The following is a 21,597-nucleotide window of genomic DNA, read 5'->3' on the forward strand; positions in this document are numbered from 1 at the left end:
GGATTGTAACTTGGATGGGGTGAGGGGTTGTCAGAACTTCAGCTCTGGGAAAATAATCAGGAAATAATTTATGAAACAGGCGGGGAACTGGAATGAAGGAGATTCCCTACTAATTTTCATAAATCGACTGATAATCCGAGTTCTTTATTTGTGCTAATTTGAAGATGAAATAAAGCGCAATAATGTGCAAAAATATATATTTATTAATAATAAAATTCAGTGCAAAATGGTAAGGAAATATAATAGGTGATGATAAATAATAAAAAAAAATTAAAATAACAGTACAATGATCTAATCCGAATAATGGTTAGAAGTTCAAACCAGCAATTACTTTCGAATATTAATTAATTGAAATCAACTGTCAAGAAATGTAGTGTAGGAAACTTTCAGTAACTCAGCACCATGTGAAAACAGTTATGCAAATTGACCGCGTGATTTCTCTACAACCAGATATTCAAAGCGCAACATGTACCATTGCATGAAATGATTTGGAACACCATACACAGGCCAATCCAATCATCTTAGAACAGGCCCACACTAGGACACAAAATAGGCCCGGGCACTTTGGACTGAGCAGCCCAAAGCCTGAAGACCTTTTCCTCGGAGCCCAGGGGGCGGAACGCCAGGGCCCACAGTTGCAAGAGCGAAAGAGGTAGTTTTGCCACTAGTGTCAGTGGGTTTTTTTTTTTTACATTTTTACAATTTTATATATATTTACAGAGAGAGAAAGAAAGAAAGAGAGATGTATAGGAAGGAAGGAAGAAAGAAAGAAAGAAAGAAAGAAAGAAAGAAAGAAACAAACACTGAAGACAGAGAAAGAGAGAGAAAGACAGAAACGGAGGGAAAGAAGGAAAGAGAGAAAGAGGGAAAGAAAGAGAGTGAACGAAAGAGGAAAAGAAAGAAGGAAGGAAGGAAGGAGGGAAACAGGAGAGAAGAGGGAGAGAGAAAGAGAGGCGTATAGAAGGAGGGAAAGCAAGAAAGAAAGAAAGGAAAGAAACAGGAGACAGAGAGGGAAAGAAGGAGGGAAAGAAAGAGAGTGAACGAAAGAGGAAAAGAAAGAAGGAAGAAAGGAAAGAAACAGGAGACAGAGAGGGAAAGAAGGAGGGAAAGAAAGAGGGACAAAAGGAAGGAGGGAAAGAAAGAAGGAGGGAAAGAGAGAGAAAAAGGAAGGAAGGAAGGAGACAGAGAGAGATAGAAAGAGACATATAGAAAGACAAAAGGAAGAAGAAAGAAGAAAGAAGGAAAGAGAGAATGAAAGAAGGAAGGAGAGAAAGAAGGAAAGAGGGAAACAGGAGAAAGAAAGAAAGAAAGAAAGAAAGAGAGAGAAAAAGAAAGAAAGAAAGAAAGAAAGAAAGAAAGAAAGAAAGAAAGAAAGAGAAAGAAAGATAGAAAGAAACGGATGGATAGAAGGAAAGAAAGAGAGTGAAAGAAAGAGGGAAAGGAAGGAGGGAAGCAGGAGAGAGCAGAGAGAGAGAGAGAGAGAGAGAGAGAGAGAGAGAGAGAGAAAGAGAGGCGTATGGAAGGAGGGAAAGAAGGGGGGAAAGCAAGAAAGGAGGGAAAGCAAGAAAGAAACTGCTAATACTGTCCCTAACAGGAGGTGTACCTATCCCTTTTCTAACAACTCGAAAAATGTGTGCCAAACCTGGGAGCCAAGGCCTTAAATAGGCTCTGCCTTACCCAAAATGGCAGCTAGAGTCACATGGGGTTGCAGAATCTAATAGGATAGCTTCCACAGTGACCCAGTAAACCATATAGGATCCTTGCTCCTTTTGACTTTCTTCCAGCAATAGTCCTGCTGTGGAAGAGCGCCAACTGCAGTGGAGAAAATAGACTGCGCCTGCCTACACATCCTATTGCTGATAGAGGGAAAGCAGACCAAGTCTCACATTTGGCTTTAAATTGGACTAGCAGTGGTGTAATATTGAGGTCCAGAAGGTACTTAGGATCTAGGGAAACATGAACTCCCAAATATTTAAACTGTTGAACCTGTTGTAAGAGGGTAGCGGTAGCCAACTGATGGGCATGTTTGTCTATGGGAAAGTGGGACCAGTTTATTTTTACACCTGAGTAATTAAAGTCATTAAAGGTCTGCAGAGAGGTGGCCAAGGAGGACTGAACATCATTAAGATGCAACAATGCATCATTGGCGTTCAGTGATAACTTGTCCTCCAGTGCCCCCACCTGTATACCTTGAATTTGAGGGTTTGCATGTCAATCAAAGTTGCCAGGGGTTCCATGGCCATGTGTCAAACATGTATGGTTCAATATATTTGGTGCATGACCCAATGGCGGTATATATACTGGGCTTTTTATTTATTTTTTATTTTTACTAATAATGGTGTCGATCAACAACTTATAGCGGGACTACGGTGGGCATTCTGACACTGGGAGGAACTGACTTGTTGTCACTGACATCCCCAGTGACACCAATACAGTGATCAGTGCTAATAAAAAAGCTCAGCTTAAAGCTGGTCATACACAATTTACTTATTCAATTTCCTTTAGATTTACCTTCAACGATGTAGTGCAAGGGCCTGCCTGATTGCATATAAATTGAAAGTGTTTAGGTTTGACCCTGTGACGGGAGTGACTTTGGGTGGGGGGCCCATGGAACACAGCTCACTTTGGAGGGGTGTGGAGACCCCTGTCTCAGCTCCCCATATCTCTCCTATGTGAAAGTCACCCTGTGCCTGTTAGGGGTACAGGATGATCTGTCCTAATATTGTGTAGACATGTCTAGGTGGGGTGTGGGGGTTACCCCCCACCACACCTAATGTCCCACACACTATAACCTCCCCAACACTCCGCTCCTTCAGCCTTGCTACCACTGAGGAGGTCACTAAGGTCTTCTCAGAAGCCCACCTCACCACTTGCCCCCTTGACCCTGTCCCCACACAACTCCTCCGGTCACCCTCCTCCTCCATCCTATGCTCCCTCACCCACATCTTAAATCTCTCCCTCTCTACTGGCACATTCCCCTCCCCCCTAAAGCACGCGCACATCACCCCCATACTCAAAAAACCCTCCCTGGACCCCACTGACCTGAACAACCTTAGACCCATCTCCCTGCTGCCATTAAATTCCAAGCTCCTTGAGCGCTTAGTCTACAATCGCCTAAGCACCCACCTCACTGACAACAACCTCCTCGATCCACTACAGTCTGGCTTCCGTCCCCTACACTCCACTGAAACTCAAAATTGCTAATGACCTGCTAACTGCCAAAGCTAATGGCCACTACTCAGTCCTCTTACTCCTCGACTTCTCCGCGGCCTTCAACACAGTTGACCACCCCCTCCAACTTAATAAACTACACTCCCTTGGCATCAGAGACTCCGCTCTCTCCTGGCTCTCCTCCTATCTATCCAAACGCTCCTTCAGCGTTACCTGTAACGCTACCACCTCCCCCTCTCTCCCCCTCTATGTTGGGGTCCCCCAAGGCTCTGTCCTCGGGCACCTTCTCTTCTCCATCTACACCTCCTCCCTTGGCAAACTGATACACTCCCACAGCTTCAACTATCACCTCTACGCCGATGACACGCAAATTTACCTCTCCACCCCTCAACCCAGCCCATGTCATCCACCTACTGAACGACATATCAGACTGGATGTCGCTCCATTTCCTCAAATTGAACCTTTCCAAAACCGAGCTCCTCGTCTTCCCCCCAGCCCGTGCCCCCCCCCCACCCACCCTCTCCATCATGACCAACAACACCACCATCAGTCCCACCCCACAAGCCAAAGTCCTAGGTGTCACTCTAGTCTCAAAACTGTCCTTCCAGCCCCATGTCCAATCACTGGCAAACTCATGCAGGCTCCACCTCCGCAACATCTCCAAAATACGTACATTCCTCACCCCAGACACTACTAAACAACTCATTCACTCCCTTATTATCTCACGTCTGGACTACTGCAACTCCCTCCTCACTAGCCTACCTCATCACAGACTATCCCTGCTTCAGTCTATCCTGAACTCAGCGGCCAGACTCATCCACCTTACCAACCGCTCTGCATCTGCCACCCCCCTCTGCCAATCCCTTCACTGGCTTCCGATTGCCCAACACATTAAATTCAAACTACTAACACAGACATACAAAGCCATTCATAATGCTGCCCCAAACTACCTCACCGACCTGATACCCAAATACCACCCAACCCGTAATCTTTGCGCCACACAAGACCGCCTACTTTCTAGCTCCCTGGTCTTCACCTCCCACGGCCGACTGCAGGACTTCTCCAGGACTTCCCCCATCCTCTTGAACTCACTACCCCAATCCACCAGACTGTCACCTACCCTCCTCACCTTTAGGCGCACCCTGAAAACCCATCTCTCACCTAACAGCCAATCTCCTCCATTCCTCCTACCACTCCATCCCCCACAGCCACTTCCTCCTGTACCACTATCCCTTCCCTCCTAGATTGTAAGCTCGAAAGAGCAGGGCCCTCGAACCCCTCGTGTATTGTATTGTTACTGTATTGTCTCATGTTCTGTTCCGCACTATAATGTACAGCGCTGAGAAAACCTTTTAGCGCTATATAAATACTGTATAATAAAAATAATAATAATTGTTTACTGCCATGTGGTGCATCCCATTGTTCTATTGTGTGTCTTGTTTGGGAGCAAACTATTATGGGATGTATGTGTTTGTGTATTGGCTTGGTGGGGGGTGTCTGCTGATGTGTTTCTGGTTGCTAGATTTGGTTTGCCCCGCCCTGTGCCCATATGCAGGGAGGTGGGTTGTTACCTTGAATGTTTATATCTTGTGTCTGTGTTAAAATAAAGCCGTCTGTTTCCTGATATTACTTTGAGTGGTGTCCGTGGATCTGTGTTCGGACAGGGAAGAGGGAGACTAATGGAAATACCCCAGTGCAGTCGGGGTCCGGTTCCGTTACAAACCTCATATTATATGGTTTTGGTAAAGCCAAAGGAAAATTGTCCAAGAAAATTGTATAATGTACGGCCAGCCTAAAGGCCAGTACACACTATCGGACGAACGTTTGAACGTTTCAATGATTCACAGTAGGTCGAAACCAAGGATAGGACTAATTGTATGAAAATTCTTGAATGACAAAGGATTTTTTATTTTGGTTGTTGTCTGTTGTTTCTGATCATGCGCTGTCTTTTGTATCTGATCTTTATCGTACGAAAACCAGTACACGTCAAACAAAAATCGTTAGTTCTGTTCACGTACAAGAAAATTTTTGGAGTTTGTCCCTTTGGAAATTTTGGTTTGAAAAGTCTGAATCGGATGTTGAAAGTTGTGTACACTCTTTTTTTTTTTTTTTTTCTCCTCTCAAGTTTACCTTACAGTTCAGAATGGGTAATTTCTAATTGGGTTTAATTATACTAACTGTGTCCATATTTCAAAATTGTTGTATATGATTGTCCATAAAGTTTATGATTATCATACAATGTTATTAATTACATATTTTTTATCCTAGTTTGTGTATAACAAGTTCCAAGGCCCTGAGGAAGCGGTTCTTCTGCGAAATGCATCGGCTATTCTAAATAAGGATCTTATGTCCACATATTTGGTTACATTCCAAGCCATGCTATTGAATTTAAAAGTCTCTTATAATGTCTGTTGTGTGATATATGTACATGATAACAAATAAAATATTGCTTTTATGAATTGTTATACTCTTTGGTATCATACCCAAGGAAGTACATTTAGAGCAGAGGCATCACGGGGGTTGGTGTCACCCGGTGCGGTAACATGTGGTGTCACCCCTCCAGAGAGGAAAGAGCGGTGACGGGAGCCTCTAGTGCGATCCTCCATGGGAGGTGATCAGCGGTCCAGGGGATCCGTATAGGAGGTCCTGGAAGGAGATGAGATCTGGAAGTTGGTGTCCGAACAGTTCCAGGCAGGAGGAGGGCTGAGTCTGTGGCCCGGAAGGAGGGGGGGTGTCGGTACGGGCAGCTCGTAGTCCAGCGCTGGGAGTCCCATACAGATCCGCACACTCTCCGCTCTACAGACCGAACTGCTGCGGCTCCAACTCAGCCAGACACCTTCCCATTGGCCGCTGATTGGCTGAGCGCCCAGCGCTGGATGTTTTGTTAGTTGCGGAGTTGTAGTGAGGAGGGGGGGGGAGCAGTGCCGGGGGCAGCTGTCTGTGTGCCGGGATCACCCCAATAACTGGCCAGGACCTTCACAGAGCCCACAAGCTCTGCTGGCATCCTGCTCCTGCACCCCCTGTGATGGTGTCACCCAGTGCAGCCCGTACCCCCCTAGGGATGCCACCGATTTAGAGTCCCAAATCCTAAATACTATATCCATATTCAATGCATAGGGATGGTACCTCCAGAGGGAATATCAACCCCAGATTTACCCAACACATATGTTCTTTACCTTTACACACTACATTATACAAAGATAAAATGATCATGCCTCGTACAAATTTCTTCTGATTTTCTCATAGTGTATACCCCACTTTGGGTGGCACAGTGGCTTAGTGTTTAGCACATCTGCCGTGCAGTAAATGGGTCATGGGTTCAATTCCCAACCATGGCGCCTCCTGCATGGAGTTTGCATGTTCTCCCTGTGCTTGCATGGGTTTCCTCCGGGTATTCTGGTTTCCTCCCACACTCCAAAGACATGCTGGTAGGTTAATTGGCTCCTGTCTAAATTGTCCTAGTTTCCTCCCTGGCCATGTGGGGTCTCCTGCATGGTGGGGATTGGGGAAAGACCTGGCAACCTACCCTGTAAAATAATTGCTAAGAGAATTCATGGAAAAAGTAACTTACAAGTGACGGTCCGTCCAATCGCCAAGGGTTGGGTACGACTGAATGGATAGATAGAGAGTATACCCCACTTAACACTACTATTTCCCCAGACTGACAATGCTGCTGTCCAAGTGTGCCTCCATTGATCCCCTATCCAGAATGGAGCCACCCTAAAGCTGGCTATACATTATACAATTTTCTTATTCAATTTCATTTAGACTTACCTTCAACTGTGTAGTGCAAGGCAGGGCTGGTGTTAGAAACCGCGGGGCCCCATACAACCAACCTAACAGGCCCCCTCCCCTTAACCCCAACCCCCCACCATTTCTGTTATCAATGAGCACAGCGAGTGATCGGTATCAATCACTCATTGTGTTCATTCAGGAAAGGAAACGGCTGGTAAATGTGACATTCTTACCGGACCCTTCCACCCAACTCTCCATTCTGAAGGATCCTATTGTGTGCTTGCAGCTGCCGGTGGGAAGGAGAGGAGGGAAGTTGGAAGCGCTGCGGGGGTGGGGGCACACAGGGGGGCCTGGGCAGCAGGGGGAAACGTATGGTTTACAGGGAGGGTGGTGGGTGCTGCATGGGGGGTAATTATTGGAACTGATCCCCTGTATGACTGTCACTGCAGCAGCTTAAAGCCAACAGAAGAGAAAAGAGAATAAGTCAGCTTTCAGCTGCTGCAGGGACAGTCATACAGGGAATTGGTTCCAGTAATTGCCCCTTTACTGTGGCGATCACCCTCCCTGCCCATATCCAATTGACCCAGCTACCTGGGCCCTCCTGCTGGCCTGGGCCCCGTACAGGAGAACTGGTGGTACCCCCTTATCCACGGCCCTGGTGCAAGGGCCTGTCTGATTGAATACAAATAGAACGTGTTTAGGTTTAACCTCATATTATATGGCTTTGGTAAATCTCAAAGAAAATTGTATAATGTATGACCAGCATTAGACAGAAAGTATGTTAGTGGCCAGATCACCAGGTTAAAATAAAAGGAAAAAAGAAATTAAAAAAAGGAAAACTAATGCATCCACCAGGGGCGGACTGACAACTCATGGGGCCCCCGGGCAATAGGGGATCATGGGCCCTGTGTCCTTGCCCAAACTCAAAAAAGCCTATGAAAAAGGTACCAGGGGCATCTCATGGGGCCCCCTACTGACCCTGGGCCCTCGGGCAGTGCCCGAGTTTCCAAATGGTCAGTCCGCCCCTGGCATCCACCACATCTAAGGATTGGCAAGCTGAGATATATTAACATTTTTGTTTTGGGATTTAATATCACTGTAATAAATTGCACCGATCTGAAACACGCACATACAATGCATCTCCGTGGTATTGCACATTGTTGTGAGTGTCTTCCAGTTAGGTATAATCTGCGCGATGGACTGCCAGGCAACCCGGTTGGGTGCTTCCCTCAGAGAACTGCTTCCTTCCCGCTGCGACATAGGACCAGGGTATTATAGCTGGGCATTGCACCCAAAAACTAGATGACACTAGCTTAGGTGCAAAAAGGAACTAAACTTTATTGAAAATTTACACAGAATTTATATCACACAAAATCATATAAAAGCTTAATCGCATGATCCTAAACAATGCAACCTGTAAATGGTAAAATCATCAGTACATCTAATGAACACCTAACATTTAACAGTGATTTAATCAAACAGGAACCTAATTAACAGCTAACAGTGATCTAATTAACAGAAAGCTAATAAACAGCCAGGCACCCACACCAACCAGGAGCCCACCCCAGACAATCTGGCAACAAGCCCACCCTCCTGGATATACAAGGTCCATTATACATGCTGTCTTTCAGGTGGTTTCCTTTCACTTGTACAATCTATCAACTAGAAAAGTCATCAGTCTGAAAAAGTGGAATTAATTTATCTTCATAGATTTCTTGAGGTTAATTGGTGATAAATATTTCTTTCCCAAGTGGAGGAGCTTCTCCAACCCAGTCTGCAGGAGGGCCACCATATTTCCCCTGACCATTAACCTGCACCAGATCAATACTACACCTTTCCATCCACTCCTGAAGGGAAGCTGTATTGTCTTTATTCAGAGAACCAATCCAAGCTTCGCTCTCAGCGTTCATCACATTAATATCAATCATCACAGATGGATCTGCTCTCTCCATGGGATCAGAGGATGAACCAAACTCTCCTCCATGCTCTCACCGAGAGAAGCAGACAAAATCCCTGGTCTCCTCCATGGGCCATAATCAGTGGGTAGAAGGCTAGAAGGGCTTAAAATTTCAAGTCCTGAGCTACTAGCCAGGCCTTAGAGTTACTCGCCACCAACAAACACACACAGACAGAGACACCTGTACACACACACAGACATACACACACACACACACATACACACACAGAAACATGTACACACATGCACAGAGACACATGTACACACACACATACAGACACATGTGTACACACACAAGCACGTACAGACACGCATACACACAGATATATATACATACACAGAAATACACATGCACAGATACATGTACATACACACAGACTAATGTACATACATACACATACACATGTACATACATACACAGACACATGTACACACAGACACATGTACGTACATACACACAAGCACAGGTACATGCACACACACACAGACACATGTACACACACACACGTACACACACATACATGTACATACACGCAGACACATGTACAGATACACACATGTACATACACACAGACACATGTACAATTGTACATGCATACACAGACACACACAGGCACACACACATGTACACGTACACACACAGACAAACACACACACCACCACCACCCCCCTATAAAAAGTTGCAGTACTTCGTTGTTCACTCACAGAGCCGGGTACTGCACTCTAGGGGGAGGCAGAGAGCACAGAACACACTCCTTGCTGTGCTTTCACTGCGCTCAGCTATTGAGCAGTCTGACAGCTCCCAGTGCCACTGACAGATCCGGCCTGAGCCTCGAGCCTGCTCAGTAAGACGGCCCTGGGGGACACATTCGCCGCCCCCACCATAATTTCCACTTGCCATTGGCGAGCAGGTGAGTGGAAATTTCAAGCCCTGGGCTAGACCCTTGCCCCCCAACCCCCCCCCCCCCCCAGGCTCCTGCCCCAGTTTGGTCTGCCCAGGTGGGAAGGCATACAATTGCAAATTCACAGAAAATATCATTTTACATCGATATGTTATATATGAGCATTACATGCAGCTTGGATTGGGATCAAAGTCTCATTTATCATAACATCATAATACAAAGTGGCAAAATGTGGCATTAGAAAATACAATGGAATATTTTAGTTACTGGAGGAGTCGCTAACATCATTCAACAAGAAGCACCATGGTACTTCATGAACATAAATGTTTTGGTGCAATGGTTGCAGCTAATTCCTCAACAAGCATTTAAATCTGGGTTCACATATATGTGAATTGGATGCATTTTAAACCGCATCCAATTCGCATGACATGTGAACCAGCAGCCTTTTCATGGAGCCGAGTCACATATATGCACGTTTTTAAAAAGAGTCCTGTGCGGTTTTTTTAGTGAAGTTCAAGTGCGAATTAACGTTCAAATTTGCACCTGAAATGGTGAACTAAACTGCACGGGGCTACTGGGCTCCTTTGAAAACATGCAATGAAATCGGCCCTGCACATATTTGAACCTGGCCTTAGAGAAGAGCAGAAGAAAAAATGGTAAGAAAGCGAAACACAAAGAAAAAGAAGAACCAAGCAGAAAACAGAAAAGAAGGAAAGGAACAAAGAAGAAGCATGACCCTTCACCAGGCTACTGCCAGCAGGCCGGCATATCACAAATCAGACATCAAAGTGCCCTTGGAAGATGGAGAACTCTAGAGAGGACTTAAAATATTTCTACTAGAGCCATGCAAGTTAAAACCATTCAAGTCTATTCTCTTCCTGGGGGAAAATTTTCTCAAATGGTTAAATCTCATTCATTTCACACACTCACTCCACAAAAGTCAGGGTATGTTCTGATCTCCAGGGTCTTGCTGTTGTTGTGGTGGCCACCACTAGGAATTAGCTCCTTCTTAAAGGAACCTGGAGAATGGACAATAAGGTAATGGGAGGAAAAGGCTCCATATTATTGTCCATGATTTCATTGCAAATTTTCAGAAATTCTTCTTCGGAGACTATATTAACAAAGCATGGTCCAGTTAGGTTTTAGAGTTACTTTGAAATCCCCACCAGAGGCCAAGAAGCTGATAGCTAAGGTGTGGATCCAAGCTGGGGTGCCTACCTTACAACAATGGAAAGAAGAGAGTAATAAAATGCTCCCGTGGCAGGCAGAACCTTCTACTTGTCCATTACACAAAGCATCTACTTGTAGCTGTTGTGCTTAGGTCTGATGTACGCAGGCATCAGTGCTATAAACTCAACGGTGATCTGTTATATCAAAGGGTACTACGAAGTTATTATTATTATTATTATTATACAGTATTTATAAAGCGCCAATAGTTCGCTCAGCGCTGTACATTACAAAGGGGGACAGAACATGTGACAGAACAATACCAATACAATGTGATACACGAGGGGATCGAGGGTCCTGCTCTTTCGAGCTTACAATCTAGGAGGGAGGGGATGGTGGCACAGGAGGAGATAGCTGTGGGGGATGGAGTGGTAGGAAGAGTGGAGGAGGTTGGCAAGTTAGCAGGGGATGGGGTAGGCTTCCCTGAAGAGATGGGTTTTCAGGGTGCGCCTAAAGGAGAGGAGAGTAGGTGATAATCTGATGGGTTGGGGCAGGGAGTTCCAGAGGATGGGTGACACCCTGGAGAAGTCCTGGAGGCGGGCATGGGAGGAGGAGACCAGGGAACTAGAGAGAAGGAGGTCTTGTGAGGAGCGGAGTGTGCGTGTTGGGCGGTACTTGGATATTAGGTCAGTGATGTAGTTCGGGGCAGTATGGTGGACAGCTTTGTACGTCAGCGTTAGGATTTTGAATTTGATCCGTTGCGCAATCGGAAGCCAGTGGAGGGATTGGCAGAGGGGGGTGGAGGACACTGAGTGGAGGCCAGTGGAGGGATTGGCAGAGGGGGGTGGCGGAGACAGAGCGTTTGGAAAGGTGAATGAGTCTGGCAGCCGTATTCAGGATCGACTGAAGCGGGGATAGCCAGCGGCGAGGCAGGCCAGTGAGGAGGGAGTTGCAGTAGTCGAGTCGTGATATGATGAGAGAGTGGATGAGCTGTTTAGTGGTTTCTGGGGTTAGGAACGTGTGGATTTTGGCGATGTTGTGGAGGCGGAGTCTGCACGAGTTTGTTAAAGATTGGACTTGGGGCTGGAAGGATAGGTTGGAGTCCAGAATGACACCAAGTACTCTGGCCTGCAGGGCGGGTTTGATGGTAGCGTTGTTGGATGTGACGGAGAAATCAATGGGGGGTGGTGTCCGGGCTGGGGGGAAGACAAGAAACTCGGTTTTGGAGAGGTTCAATTTAAGGAAGTGGAGCGACATCCAGTCTGATATGTCGCTCAGTAGGTTTGTGATTCGGGCTGAGACCAAGGGGGTGAGGTCCAGATATCTCCATATTTTAGACAGCACACAACACTTTTGTTTTTCATAGTTTCTCAATCGATCATACTCTAATTATGTGGGTTTTTGCTATATTATTTCGCATTTTTTCCTACAAACGGTCTGTGATTAGGTCTTTAATTCCATTTGTCTTCAGCAATATGATAACTTTGGAAATCATATATGTAATACATTCCTTCCCGGTATACTATATTGCAGAGAATTTGTCCTATCTATTGCTTTGACACAATATGTACAACATAGGCACATGTAATACTAAGAAAAACTCTTTTGATTAACCCCCCACCACCACCACCCTCACCAGATGAAAATCCAATCTCTCAACATTTTATAATAATTTTTATTTTCTAAATATTTAATTTTTGCTTCTAATTCTTGCCCAGACTTCTAAGCCAACTCGAAACACAGCATGGAGGGGCTCACTGAAGTCAGAGGTGAAGGTGTGCAAATGCCTGACCGGGTCACACAGCTCATAAAAGGACAACCGCCCAGCCTCATAATCTAGGTAGATCCCTAATCTCTTAATAAAAGAATCATGATGTAACTCAATGTCATTATTCAAATGCCTAAATGAGAACTCTCCATCTGAATGTACTAAGCACCAGGAATCACCAGTATTGCCGATTACAGATGATGGCCCCATCCGGTCTATGCTGGCATAGCACATTCCGATTCTAAAGTTGTTACTGCCTTCCATTTCTACTTCCCAGTAATGCTTTCCTGCATCAAAAGCAGTGCTACTTAAAACCTGGTGTGACTCAAATGTTTGTAATGTCTGTTCAATAGTTTGATCATATTCTACTCCATAGGCAATCTTTAGATCACCAGATACTTCTACATTAGCAGCTGCACTGCTGCAATCAAGAAATACATCTGAATCTTCTGGCACTGGGAGATGTTTTATAGCATTGCTTACAATATCAGCCAATTCTTTCCTTATATTAAGAGAGATTAGAATCTCATCCAAATCACCAGCACCATGGATGTATTCATCATCTCCTGCTCCATCTTCATTGTCTCCTTCCTCATCGTTACAGCAAAAGTCACCTTGGCCTAATTCCCATATCACCGCTAGCGGATCAGTTATGGAACACAGCTCTTCCATGTGACGGATCTCTTTGGATAGCTTTTCATGCTTTATTTCCAGCTGATGGATCAGACCAGTAAGTGAGCTCGAAATCTGCTCCTTTTGAGTGGATATCCCAGCCAGGATTCTGCGCTCGAGGTTTTCCATCTGCCTCTGGGACGTTCTGAACAGAGAGGCAACCCGGTCTGATATGCCAATGGCTTTTTCTTGCAGTTCGCCCTTATGTTTTGTCAAACCGTAGATTTTTTTCTCCATCTCTTTTCTCTGGTTGGTCAACTTGGCTAAAATGAGTCTACTTTTGTCTTTTTTTTTTGTACTTGCCTCAGACAAGGTTTGTATGGTATGTCCTTGGTGCATCTTTTTTTGCATGCATGATTTACAAATGCAAGTGGAGTCTTCCTCACAGTAATACTGCAGGATCTCCTTGTGGATGGAGCATTTTCTGTTCTGTGGGTCAGAGGTGGGTTCAGTTAGGATGTGCTCTGGTGACTTGCTGTGGACTTTTAGGTGTTTATCGCAGAAAGAAGATTCGCATCGCAGACAGGACTTAGCGGCAGGTGTAGGGGTGTCAACACAGTAAGTACACAAGATCCTAGTTGTCTTTGCTTCAGCTAGGTAAATGTCCACTAAGTCTCTTAGTCTTGTGTTTCGATTTAGTTCAGGTTTGCTTCTGTACCTGTGCAAGCATTCTGGGCAGTAATATTCTTTTTCCTCCTGGTGGACCCATGTCTGTTTGATACAGTCCTGGCAGAAATTGTGTCCACACGACAATGTCACGGGATCTTTATAGATTTCCAAGCAGACCGAACATGTCAGTGTGTCTTTCCTTGCAACACAAGCCATTTCTGATCAGAAGGTAAAAAAAGCTGTGTACGTGTTCAATATAAGCCACCTCCCAGTAGGTATGTGCACTTTGCCCTTCTGGAAGATAAAGGTGACACACACCTATTTTTACAACCCAGTAAGTTTGAATTATAAATATCCCATCACGTATGCACAACAAAGCATTATACACAGTTAGTACCCTTGCCATATGACCATGGGGTCTTGGGTTTGATCCATTGTGTGGTTTTCATACTGGTGCTCCAGTTTTCATCTCCATAAATGTGGCAGTTTAATCTTCTTTCACCCAGTACTGGCTCTAGTGTGTGCCTGCAAAGGAACATTAGTGTACATTGTTTTTTTTATTGCAAACCTTACAAACTCACAAACCTTACAAACAAAACGTACAACTCGCCACTGTGAAAATGGATGTAGAAATTATTATTATTATTATACAGTATTTATATAGCGCCAACAGTTTGCTCAGCGCTGTACATTATAATGGGAGACAGTACACGAGACAGCACAGTAACAATACAATGCGATACACGAGGGGATCGAGGGCCCTGCTCCTTGGAGCTTACAATCTAGGAGGGAGGGGATAGTTGTACAGGAGGAAATAGCTGTGGGGGATGGAGTGGTGGGAAGAGCAGAGGAAATCAGCAATTAGGTGAGGGCTGGGTAGGCTTCTCTGAAGAGATGGGTTTTCAGGCTGCGCCTAAAGTTGAGGAGGGTAGGTGACAGTCTGATGGATTGGGGTAGTAAGTTCCAGAGGATGGGGGAAGCCCTGGAGAAGTCCTGGAGATGGGCATGGGAGGAGGAGACCAGGGAACTGGATAGTAGGAGGTCTGATGAGGAGTGGAGAGTGGGTTTTGGGTGGTAGATGGATATCAGGTCAGTGATGTAGTTTGGGGCAGTGTTATGGATAGCTTTGTACGTCAATGTTAGTATTTTGAATTTTATGCGTTGGGCAATCGGAAGCCAGTGGAGGGATTGGCAGAGGGGGAGGCGGATACGGAGCGGTTGGTGAGGTGGATGAGTCTGGCCGCAGAATTCAGGATAGACTGAAGCGGGGATAGCCTGTGTTGGGGTAGGCCGGCGAGGAGGGAGCTGCAGTAGTCAAGTCGTGATATGATAAGGGAGTGAATAAATGACACAGGGTTCGCATGTGTGTGGCTCTGGAGTATCGATTTTTGGCGATGAAAACAGCTTTCTCTGGGTTTTGGTGTTCCTGGATTGGGTTCTGGAGTTTGGAGGCTTTGAAAAGTTTTTGGTTGGAAGAAGTCTCAAACCCAACATCCAGAAGACCAGCAGACTGAGTGAGACAGCTGTGCTCCACTCAAGAGACAGTACTTCATGCTGGAGAGGGGAGATTTTGTATCCATAGGGCTCAGTGAGTTAAGATGGCTAAGTGAGCCTGGAGGACTGAGAAAGCCAAGAGGACTTAGTGAGTCCAGCCTTTTGCTGGTGCTGGTCCAGGCGGGAGAGGAAGGGGAATTCCGTTGACAGCTGAAATGTCATCGGTTGTTAAGGATGCAGCAGCCCTGGTCCTTAACAACCAAATATTGCTGCCAGTTGTTTACATTTCAGCTGTCAGTGGGAAAATCCATCTGACAGCTGGAAGAACCGAACCTTAAGGTATTGGTTTTTAGTATGCATTTGCATAAGTATCGATTCTCATTCAAATGCATATCATCACCCATACCGTTATCGGTACAACCTTACCAAACCCCTCTCCTTGGTCTAGGCTCACCTTATAGCATACCATGGCCATACATTCTCTTTGTTCCAGAAGAGGAAGAACGATATGCCTGTCCTTTCAGACTGTCCAAGGCATTTAAGCTACCTGTAGCGCCCTCCTCTAGTTAGGCCGCTAGACTAACTTTAGTTTTTGGCTTCACTCTGGTCAAGGTATTCCTGATGAGCCTACTTTTGAGTGTTGTGGTCCATGCTGTTGATGTATCTGTTTTCACCTCTGGGACAGAGAAGGCAAATTAGGTGGTCTCGATAATGAAGCAGTATGCTGAATGTCACAGTTAAGGGGTCAGGCTCAGAGACCAGTAGCTATAGCAGTGCAGAGGTTCACTATGACTGGTAGGATAAGTACACAAGCAGGTCACCCTGGCAGATGACACAGGCTCACCCAAGGTCTAAGCACTAACTAGTCTTCACCTGAGCTTCTGAAGGTGGATATAGACTTTGCTGCAGGTCATGGATCTCAGGATCGCCCCACCAGGAGGTAAGCAAGCCTGGGTCTGGTGGCAGAGGTAGCAGATAGGTATCATAGTCAGTAAACAAGCCAAAGGTCAGTGATAGATGGTTGCAGATAGGAATCAAGCAGAAGTATAGTAGAGGAACAAGCCAAAGGTCGGTAACAGAGGGTTGAGCAGATACAGATGGCAGCAGGAGCGAAAGGAGTAAGATACTGCCTGGAGAGAGTACAATAATCTGGCAAACAAGAAGTGCAGAGACATGGTTTAAATCAGGATGTTTATGGAAGTAGCAAAGGGTTCAAGGTTCACTAGAAACAAGACATAAAGCAAGTATAGTACTACCCCCTTAGGAATCACTAAAGTTTGGGTCTCCTATAGTCTTGCACAGCCAAGCAACATGCATATTCCACATCACCTTGCATCCAAGATACAGTAGCCAGTCCTTGAGCTTGGTTCGAAGTTTTATTAGGGGATTTGAACTTGGATAGGGTAAGGGGTGTATGGGAGCTGAAAAACTGAGGACAATCTTCCTGAACTATGTACAAGTCTTTATGCAAAAATCCTCATCCTGGAGAGCTAGCCAGCATCTCCTGTACTACCCCAGACCTCAGATTCTCCTAATTCAGCTGTTCTGGGTGAATCCCTGAGCCAGTTGGAGAGTTTGTATTCCTCTTTCAATGGATCAAAGGTATGGAGGTTGCCTGTCTGGAAGATATGACTGAGGGTTTGAATGCCCACTCTCTGCCAAACAACTGGATTAGGAATAGTATTTAGATGAAGGAGCGTAGGGTTGTCCCAGAGAGGGGTATTAGGGGAGCAGGTCTCAGGAGTACTTTAATTGTTGTTTTCATCGGTTGAGTTACCGATCTCACTCCCCACCACCTCTCTCTCACCACCCTCTCTCTTTTTGACCCTGTCTCTCTCACACCCCTATTACTTCTTCTCTCTCACCCCCTCCAACGCTCTCTCACACCCTTCTCTCTAAACCTTATTGGGGGGGGGGGGAGTGGCACTATGCTTTACGGCAGGGGTGTCAAACTGGCGGCCCTCCAGCTGTTGCGAAACTACAAGTCCTATCATGCCTCTGCCTTTGGGAGCCATGCTTGTAACTGTCAATCTTGCAATGCCTCATGGGACTTGTAGTTTGGCAACAGCTGGAGGGCCGCCACTTTGGCACCCGTGCTTTACAGCAACAGGTGACACTAACCTAGTGAGGCCACTGCATTTCAGGAGGTAGTTTTTGAACGTTTACATGTAGATTTGGAATGTGCACCTTTGATGTTTATTGTGGGTTTTGTTATAAGATTTTATATACTCTGTGTTCTATATTGATTTTAAATAAAAGTATGGCATTGTAAGGTGTTGGGAACTTTTGTTACCCTGTGTCCAGCTGTAAAAGGGCTGAGCCTTGATTGCTGGCTCTATATTTGCCCTCTGCACACAGATGCAACAGGTTATGATTAAACATCTGTGGATGTGAAACGCGTCAGCCAGGTTCCTCAGGATTTTAATAGTTAAAATAAAGAAGCTGGAGTTTTAACTTTCTGAGGTGTGTAGTTATCTATTTTTTTTTCCTGCATTTATCAGAGATACATGCAATGATCAGCTTTTATTTATATATGTAACTTATATCTAAAAAGGAACAAAACTGTTGCTGTAACTGCTTATAAAGTGTGAGCTGGAGCTCGGCTTTATTTTTTTAATCAAGTCCATCTAAATTTGTTAGTCCATTTAAAGCTGGGTACACACGTATCAAAGTTTAGCCAGTTCAGCAGGAAGCGTCCAAAGTTCGATGTCTATATATCTCTCTGTTCAACAGAAGCCGGTAGTTCGACTGTCTTTTTTTAACAGTCCTACTCAAAAACCAGCCATCAGCCAATGCAAATGGTGGAATGAAAAAAAAACTCAGCTTAACACTACCCTCTCCCCTTACTCACAATGCTGCTGTCCAAGTGTGTCTCTGTTGCTCCCCCATTCAGAATGGAGCCAGCCTAAAGCTGGCCATACATTATTCAATTTTTCTATTCAATTACCTTTAGATATACAGAGTTAGTAAAACAGTCCTTGAGCTTGGATGGGGTCTAGGGGTATATGGGATGCCCGAGGAACTTAAACTTGAAGACAACTTCCTAGCGAACTGTACACCATACAAAACTGTGGAACAGAAAAATAGCCCTGTCTCTTTAAGAAGCACTGAAGTCCCCTTGATGTACCTCCTCAGACCCCAGATGAATCCTTCCTCTTCATCTGGCTGCACTGAGGGTATCCCTGGGCATGGGACTCCAAGATCTGCCAATTAAGTTCCTAGATGAGAGCTATTTGGGTCTTGCACCTGACCGCCCTCTCCCTTTATCTGGCCCAGGGGGTGTAGAAGTACTCACATTGTCCTGTCCTGTTAGCTTGGTGGGTTGCAGCTGCTTTCAGGCCTTACGCTGAGCTGACTTCTTCCTGGCTGACATGTTATCCTCCCTAGGAGACTGTAGGGCAGGGCAGATCCTTCTGTCCAGCAACCAGCCTGTTGGTATGTTCCCCTCCCTGGGGCCCCCTCCCAGGTTCCACACTCCAGCCTTCTCTTAGTCCATCTTCCACCCAATTTCCCTGCTGCACAGGCTCTGTCATATTTAAGTTGCCCTTGGCCACCATGCCCGGCCTTTTGACTGGGGATTGGCCACATTCCCATAAACATGCTAATCTAGGCCTCCTCCCCTCATCAGACCCTCTTCCAGAAAGTTCCAGACGTTTCTGGAAGGGTGGAAGGGCTCCGGAGTTCCTCCCAGCCTGTCCTGAGGTCTCCTCACTACCTCACTCCCAGGCTGCTACCCAGCCTCTGACTAGCAAAAATAACAAAGACTACCACTATAGGGACTACACAGGGAGAAGAAAAAAAATGTTAAGGAAGCATAAAACAAAGAAAAAGAAGAACCAATCAGAAAAGAGAACAGAAGAAGGAGAGAAAGGAAAATAAAAGAAAGAGAGTGTGACCCTTCACCAAGCTACTCCCAGCAGGCCGCCATACTACAAATCAGGCTCCTAGGTGCCCTTGGAATATGGAGAACTCTAGAGAGGACTTAAAGTATTCCTACTGGAACAATACAAGCTCAAGTTTATTCTCTTCCTGGGGGAAATTTATCTCAAAAGGTTACATTTCACTTATTTCACACACTCACATCACAACAGTCAGGGGTATATTCTGATCTCTAGGGTTTTGCTAGTTATGGTGGCCACCACTAGAAATTAGCTCCTTCATAAAGGAACCAAGATACTGGATAATAAGGTAATGTGAGGATTAGGCTTCATATTATTGTCCATGATTTCATTGAAAATGTTTAGAAATTCATCCCAAAAGGGTAAATAAAAGTGATTCTAAAGGTTTATTTTTTTTTTAAAAGAAAAAATAATGAACATGCCTATAGTTACCTGCTGTATGCAATGGTTTTGCACAGAGCAGTCTGGATCCTCCTCTTCTCAGGTCCCCTGCAGGTTCCCCTGGCCCCTCCCTCCTGTCAGGTGCCCCCACAGTAAGCAGCTTGCTATGGGGGCACGTACTGCTCCTAGATTGTAAGCTCCCAGGATCAGGGCCCTCCTATCCCTCTTGTATTGAACTGTATTGTTGCTGTATTGTCTCCCGTTATATTGTAAAGTGCTGAGCAAACTGTTGGCGCTATAAATCCTGTATTATAATAATGTGTCCATTCACACATGGAGGGGCGGCCTCTCTCTCCTCATTAGCTCACTGGCTGTGACTGACAGCAGTGGGAGCCAATGGCTCCTGCTTCTGTCTCAGCCAATGAGAAGAGGGAGTCTTGGGATAGCTGAGACTCCAGCGCGCATCGCTGGATCGAGAGGGGGCTTAGGTGAGTATTAGGGGTGCTGGAAGGATGCTGCACACAGAAGGTTTTTTAGCTTCATGCATAGAATGCATGAAGGTAAAAAACCTTGAGCCTTTAGAATCACTTTAACCACTTGAGCTCCAGAGGATTTACCCCCCTTAATGACCACGCCTCTTTTTGCAACTCGGCGCTGCACTAATTCAACTGATAATTGCGCGGTCATGCAATGCTGCACCCAAACGAAATTTACGTCCTTTTTTTCACACAAATAGAGCTTTCTTTCGGTGTAATTTGATCACCTGTGCGCTTTTTATTTTTCACGCTATAAACAAAAAAAGGCCAAAAATTTTGAAGAAAAACAATATTTTTTATTTTCAGCTATAAAAAATATATAGTAAACTCAAAGTTGGTTATAAATTTAGGCCAAAATGTATTCTGCTCCATGTTTTTGGTAAAAAAAAATCCCAATAAGTGTATATTGATTGCTTTGTGTGGAAGTTATAGCGTCTACAAACTATGGTATAAATACTGCAATTTACACCATTTTTCTGCTATACAGCGCTGCACTAGTTTAACGGACAATTGCGCGGTCATGCAATATGGTACATAAATTAAATTTACATCCTTTTTTCCCCACAAATTGAGCTTTCTTTCGGTGGTATTTGATCGCCTGTGCGGTTTTTATTTTTTGCGCTATAAAAAAAAAAGACTGACAATTTTGAGAAAAAAAAAACCATATTTTGGACTTTTTGCTATAAAACATGTCCAGTAAAAAAAAATGCAAAAATCAAATTTAGTCATAAATTTCTGCCAAAATGCATTCTGTGACATGTCTTTGCTTAAAAAAACCCAATATGTGTAAATTAATTGGTTTACGTGAAAGTTATAGCGTTTACAAATGGCGGGAAAGATACTGGGATTTTTAGGGTTTTTTTAATACTAATAATGGCGGCGATCGGCGAATTATGGCGGCGATCAGGGACTTATGGCAGCGACCAACGACTTATGGCGGGACTGCGGCGGACATTTTGACATTGGGGGGTACTGACTTGGGGTCACTGACATCCCCAAAAACACTAATACAGTGATCAGTGCAAAAAAAAAAAAAACTGACACTGTACTAATGGCACTGGGGAGGAAGGGGTTAACTTTATTTTGGGGAAGGGTTATAGGAGTGAGGGGAGTGTTTTACTAGGGGGCGGGGTGTGTACTGGGCGGGACAAGGCTGATCGAGAAAGAGAAACTGTTTTTTCTCGATCAGCTCATCCTCGAACTGTGAAGGAAGTGACAGACAGCACAGCTACTGCAGCTGTGCCCCCTGTCACTGTTCACCGCCGATCGCCGGGACATAGCCGCTAAGGAGCGGCTGTGACCCGGC

General features: G+C 45.2%; 1 protein-coding gene across 1 annotated transcript; it reads right to left on the reverse strand.

Moving 5' to 3' along the window:
* Positions 1 to 12,622: 12,622 nt before the first annotated feature.
* Positions 12,623 to 14,197, reverse strand: LOC149469573 (E3 ubiquitin/ISG15 ligase TRIM25-like). Its single transcript, XM_089668969.1, has one exon. The coding sequence runs from the start codon at positions 14,195 to 14,197 to the stop codon at positions 12,623 to 12,625; it is 1,575 nt and encodes a 524-aa protein (XP_089525095.1).
* Positions 14,198 to 21,597: the final 7,400 nt, after the last annotated feature.

Source organism: Staurois parvus, unplaced genomic scaffold (genome assembly GCF_062004578.1).
Source record: "Staurois parvus isolate SC_StPar_1 unplaced genomic scaffold, SC_StPar_1.0 ptg000067l, whole genome shotgun sequence".
Classification (NCBI taxonomy): Eukaryota; Metazoa; Chordata; class Amphibia; order Anura; family Ranidae; genus Staurois; species Staurois parvus.

What these genes read in the sequence shown, in the direction of transcription:
- LOC149469573 (XM_089668969.1), bottom strand. Translation starts at nt 14,197, where the DNA reads ATGGCTTGTGTTGCAAGGAAAGACACACTGACATGTTCGGTCTGCTTG.